This window comes from Eptatretus burgeri, chromosome 2 (assembly GCF_056783735.1).
Source record: "Eptatretus burgeri isolate ZD-2024b chromosome 2, Ebu_testis_v1, whole genome shotgun sequence".
NCBI classification, from domain to species: Eukaryota; Metazoa; Chordata; class Myxini; order Myxiniformes; family Myxinidae; genus Eptatretus; species Eptatretus burgeri.
The window spans coordinates 131,444,382-131,450,381 of NC_140962.1; the positions used below are offsets into that span (position 1 = coordinate 131,444,382).

Genomic DNA, 6,000 nt, shown 5'->3' on the forward strand with positions numbered 1-6,000 from the left:
GTTTGGGTTAATTAAAACACCCCTTTTAAAGATAATTAACGGTATTATTTAATTATATCCTTCATCAGGCGCTTCCTCCATCACTACTCTCTATGGGGTCTTTAGGCGTATCCTGGGTAACCTCGCTGGGGTCTGAAGCCGCCATATTTTTTGGCCTGCTCAACCACGCCTTGACTTGGAACAGGCCGCAGCGATTTCTTAATGATAAGTTTGTTTGTTTTTCACTTTGCTCACTCGTATTATCAAATGCCTGTTCATCATAGCTACAGATCTCTGTACACATCGCTTTTGTAAGTGCTATCATTTTCAAATTAGTTGCTTGGAGCGATTTCATGCATTATATGTATGATACGATTTTCCATGATCTACTCTCACGGACTAATTTAAGTATATCATCGAAATATTATTTCAGTTTTGAGGATGGGATATCGTCCGGACAAAATAAGTGTCGAAATCTGCTGTGAAATCTGATAATTTAAAGACATAACGAGTCTTGTAACTAAGCCGATATACCTATTTACTTTAAGCAAGCAAGGTTATGTTACCTCCTTCTCCATACATACACAAGAAAATGTGACATTTCCGAAGCATTAAACTTATATTTTTCTACTGTTTGGAGAATTATATTGAGTGAACAAAAGATTTAGGAACGTGCCAAAATTAACCAGCTTCATTGAGATCAATGATTTAATGCATTTACTGCGAGACCTCACATCTTGTCCCCCAGAGAGACTGCCTATCCACAGCATCTGCCCGATCTGCATCTACAGGGAATCAAAGTAAATCTGGTGAAAAATAGACGTTTTAAAATATAGTTATAACGTTTGCGTGACCGCGAACCAGTGGTGCATGGCCAGATGAGCAGGCAGCATGGCAGATTATCTGCAATGTTTATTTCATGGGTGATTAAACTTTGCGATGTTTCCAGGGTTGTTCTATGTATTCACTATGTTATATGTTAGAGATACATGATTTACAATGGTTATATTGTTGTGGGCCGGGGTTCGGCGGCGATAAACGACCACCAGGGGGAGCAGTAGGGTCGTCTCCACCGAGCACCCCAGAATTTAGGTCGTGACTCTCGGATAAGTCCGAAAGGTCACGGGTCCCTTAGCGGACCGTGGTCACCAATATTTTGACGGCGTGGGGTCAGGTTAATTGCCTAACTTCAATATACCTAGGTACCCACGTCGTCAAATTACCGGGGAAGTCGCACTCTCGACGGACTCTGTCGAACCGAGTCGCTCTAGCGACCTCGGTCCGGTGTAACCGAGCAGAATTACCAGAATCCATCGGTCCAAACGACAACTTACGCCACACAGCCTCCATAATTCTCAATACGCACCGTGCTGGGTCAATGGTAGAAACGACAGGCAGCGAACTGGAACATTTAACAGATATTTATTTACAATAGGGAGGAAGACACAGAGCAGAGTTATGCAAATAAAGAAATGCAATTTACAATGAACGAAAAGCACTTAACAATTCTACATATCAGACTGCTGCCCCCCCCCCCCACACACACACACACACACACACACACACACACACACACACACACACACACACACACACACACACACACACACACACACACACACACACACACACACACACACACAATAAATGGACCCCGTGGGTCTTTATTCGGCCCCTCAGCCCAGAGGGAAGGCGAGCTGGGGGAACAGAGCCTGGCCGGGTACCTTCACGCCTCGTGCGGTTACACCGGACTCTAACCACCACGGTGGGACTCGAACCCACGTCCCGAAATCCACGGGCAGATAACCCTGGCTGCTCAGCCACCACCGCCACAAGGAACCACCACGAAGGACCGCAGACCATAACCGAGACCAAGCCACCGCGCCAGACCAGAAGCAATAGGCCACGATGACTGCAGTACACTAGTCCTGACAACCACTCTACTCTTCTTGCCAGGTCTGAGGGATTTCTTCCCCTCCCACTCGCTTCCTGATTGGACGAGGGGTTGTCGGGTGATCAGTGGCCTCCCCTCATTGGTTTTGCCGAACACTCCATTTGGCTAAGGCGGAGTCGCCCTGAGGTGATGAGCTTCCTGATTGGACAAGGGGTGGAGTCTGAGCTGAGGCGATGGCGTTGTGCGGCTTCAAGATGTAAAAAAACCTCACTATAAAAGAAACCCGCAGCGCACACATAAAATTCCCATTAGACATATGGGACGGGACCCTATCTATGAACACATACTTATCGAGATAACTGAGCTATGGGGACTGCTGTCTGTTTGTGTGCAATGGCTTCCAGATTCGTAACAACATGGTTTTTCTTTGAGTTTCAAAGCTATATATATATATATATATATATATATATATATATATATATATATATATATATATATATATATATATATATATATATATATATATATATATATATATATATATATATATATATAATAACACCCGATTTCTGAGCCGTTTGCCGTATTAACGCAATATTTGTCTCCGATAATGTTTGTCTCTGGATGCGTCCAGGCGGCGTTTGTCTCCAGATGTGTCCGAGTGATGGTTATGTCCAGATGGGAGTTTGTCTCCGAACGTGTCCGGGTGGCGTTTGTTTCTAAGCGTGTCTGGGTGGCGTTTGTCTCCGAACGTGTCCGGGCGGCGTTTGTCTCCGAACGTGTCCGGGCGGCGTTTGTCTCCGAACGTGTCCGGGCGGCGTTTGTCTCCGAACGTGTCCGGGCGGCGTTTGTCTCCGAACGTGTCCGGGCGGCGTTTGTCTCCTGGCCGTGTTTTGAGTATGACCAGTATAAAGTGGATTTCGCACTTTTGTTTCCATTTTCACTATTTTTACCTTCGCCACCGAAGGAGAAGGAGGTTATGCTTTCACCCCTTTCTGTCTGTTTGTTTGTTACTTACGAAATCTAAAGATTTCGTAAGTATATTGATGACTTCCGTCCTCTGTTTGTGTGTTTTTGTTTTTAGGCACGATAACTCGAGAACAGAACTAGCTACCAATGTCAAATTACACCACGTGATTCAGGAGGGTGATGGCCAGTGCTGATTAGATTTTGGTCAAAATCGGTTAAAGGTCAAGGTCACAGTGAGGTCAAACATTCGATTTATGATGGTTTGGTACAGAATCATCGTAGAAACTTCTGGTTTGCGTCGCTACCTTCTCTCGAGACAGCTTTTATGAGACAAGGTCAGAGGTCAAGTTGAAGATTTCGTAAGTACCAGTCTATGACTGTTTGTTTACGTGTTTGTGTGCAGGATATCTCCAAAAGTTGTGGACGGATCCGGATGAAATTTTGTGGACAGGTTGGGTGCGTGACAAGGACGAACTGATTAGATTTTGGTGAAGATCCGGATCCGAGTCCGACTACTGGAATTTTTACGTGATTCTTCACCATTGATAGATAGGGCCAAAAATGATATATAGTACAATATCTCAAAAGGTTGTGGACGGATTCGTACGAAACTTGGTGGACATGTTGGGTAGGTCACAAGGAAGAATTGATTCAATTTTGTGAAGATCCGAATCCGGATCTGGATATGAGAATTATTTTATTTTAAAGTGAATCTTCACCATTGAGAGATAGGACCAAAAACGATATAGTACTGTATAGCATGACATTTACCCTCGTGGAAGGATTCGGAGAGGGTATTGCATTTGGGTCCGTTTGTTAATTGGCAAAAACAATTTTTTTTTTGGCAAGTATGTTGATCGCCTCCGTTTGTGTGCTTGTGTGTTTGTCTGTCTGTCTGCTCGCCTCCAGCTCAACCGATCGTTCTGAAATTTGCAGAGATTAATGTCTCCGACCCTGTGATGGTCCCGCATTGAAGTTTCCCAAAATTTGGTTGACCAAACAGGTCTAGATAGGCCAATAGGCCAATTTCAGCCAAATTTTCTGAAATCCTCAAATTTCATCAATTGACTTGAAATTTGAACAGCATATCATGTCACTGAATTCAGTCAACTATTAATCTTGAGTCAAACATAGGCCAAAAGGCCAATTTGGGCAAAATTTTCTAAAATCCTCTTTTTTCATCCGATTGACTTGAAGTTTGAAGAGCATTTTCATGTCAGGTCGCTGAATTCAACTACCTATTAATTTAAAGGTCAAAAGGTCAACACAGGCCTGATTTCTAAAATTGATAGAAGGGGTCAAAAACTAAATATATCACTATATCTCAAAGTTGTGGATGAGTTGAATAGGTGACAAGAATAAGTGGATTGGATTTTGGTTCGGATCCACCCATCAGTGGGATACAAAACGTGAACTGTTCCACCTGGCAGATGTTTATGCTCTACCGAGTGCCATTCTACTTTGTGCTGTTTTGCCAAGGTGTGTGTGTGTGCGTGTGCGTGTGCGTGTGCGTGTGCGTGCGTGCGTGCGTGCGTGCGTGCGCGCGCGCGTCCGCTCACCTCCAGCCCAAACCGCTCAACCGATCGTCCTGAAATTTTCAGAGATTAATGTCACCGACCCTGCGACGATCCCTCATTGAAGTTTCGTAAAATTCGGTCGACCGAAAAGGTCTTCATAGGCCAAAAGGCCAATTTGAGCCTGTTTTTCTAAAATCCTCAATTTTCATCCGATTGACTTGAAATTTGAAGAGCATTTGCACGTCACCTCACTTCTACCACCTATTAATTTTGCGGTAAACATAGGCCATCAGGTCGACATAGACCAAAAGGTCAACATCGGCCAAATATCTAATATCCTCAATTTTAATCCGATTGACTTGAAATTTGAACAGGATTTGCATATCAGGTCAATGAATTCAACCACCTACTAATTTTGAGGTAAACATAGGGCAAAAGGTCGACATAGGCCAACAGGCCAAATTTTCTAAAACCCTCAATTTTAATCCAATTAACTTGAAAATTGAGAAGCATTTTCATGTCAGGTCGCTGAATTCAAACGCCTACTAATTTTGAGGTAAACCTCTGCCAAAAGGTCAAAATAGGTCAAAAGGCCAATTTGGGCCAAATTTTCTAAATCCTCAATTATCATCCGATTGACTTGAAATTTGAAGAACACTTCCATGTCAGGTCACTGAATTTAACTACCAATTAATTTTATGGTCAAAAGGTCAACATGGGCCTAATTTATAAAATTGATAGCTCGGGCCAAAAATGAAATATATCATTATATCTCAAATAGTTATGGACGATTTATGACAAAACAAGGTGGATGAGTTGGATAGGTGACAAGAACAAGCAGAATTGGTCTATGTCGACCTGATTGCCTATGTTTACCGCAAAATTAATAGGTGGTTGAATTCAGTGACCTGACATGCAAATGCTCTTCAAATTTCAATCATTGTCATAATTTTACAGCTTATGCTTGTATTTTGCAGACATACAGTTGATAAACTTGAGTGTGCTATGTGTTTCACCCTAAGCTGATATGCTCAAAGTAAGTGCGGTGTGCGAGTACAGGGATTTGCATTTGAATGATATCGGCACCATTGAGCCCGGAGCGTTCCTGGGACTGAATGAACTCCGGACTCTGTGAGTATTTTGCATCGTCAACCCCACCTTTTTCTTTGCAAATCCCACATCTTCCAACTTATTCTAGAGCAGCGATCTTCACTATTGTTTTAGAAGGCGGCCACTTTTGCTGATAAGACATCAGTATGAGAGCTGCCACGCCACCTGTAGGACTCCCTAATGGCTGCTATTTGACCCCGCCTACAAATACTCTTCCTCGTTGTGGTTAACTGGGCTGCATGAGTAATTATTTGTATACTGCAACCATATCCTGATGTAGTTATGTGACTTTTATGCTTCCCGTTTGAACACTCATTTCAAACCATTGGGCCATTTTGATAGCATTTATGGCGGATTACAATGGAGTGTTTTCACATTTGTGTATCAAGGGCTGCACTTTAGGCCACCAGGGGCCGCCAGTGGCTCGCGGGCCGTGCAATGAAGAACGAAGTTCTCGAGTATTCTCACTACTACAGTACTATACCATTTTATTACCCCATGCATGCAAATACGAAAGCAATTCATGAGGTT

At 43.1% G+C, this 6,000-nt stretch overlaps 1 protein-coding gene across 5 annotated transcripts in view; it reads left to right on the forward strand.

The window, feature by feature from the left end:
- The window catches only part of LOC147033154 (adhesion G protein-coupled receptor A2-like), a 112,546-nt gene that overhangs the window by 16,290 nt on the left and 90,256 nt on the right, over window positions 1–6,000 (forward strand). For all 5 annotated transcript variants that reach the window (XM_085871251.1, XM_085871252.1, XM_085871253.1 and 2 more), the window contains one exon: window positions 5,419–5,490. In XM_085871251.1, coding sequence (XP_085727377.1) covers window positions 5,419–5,490 — 72 coding nt within the window. Of the gene's footprint in view, window positions 1–5,418; window positions 5,491–6,000 lie in introns of those variants that run through there.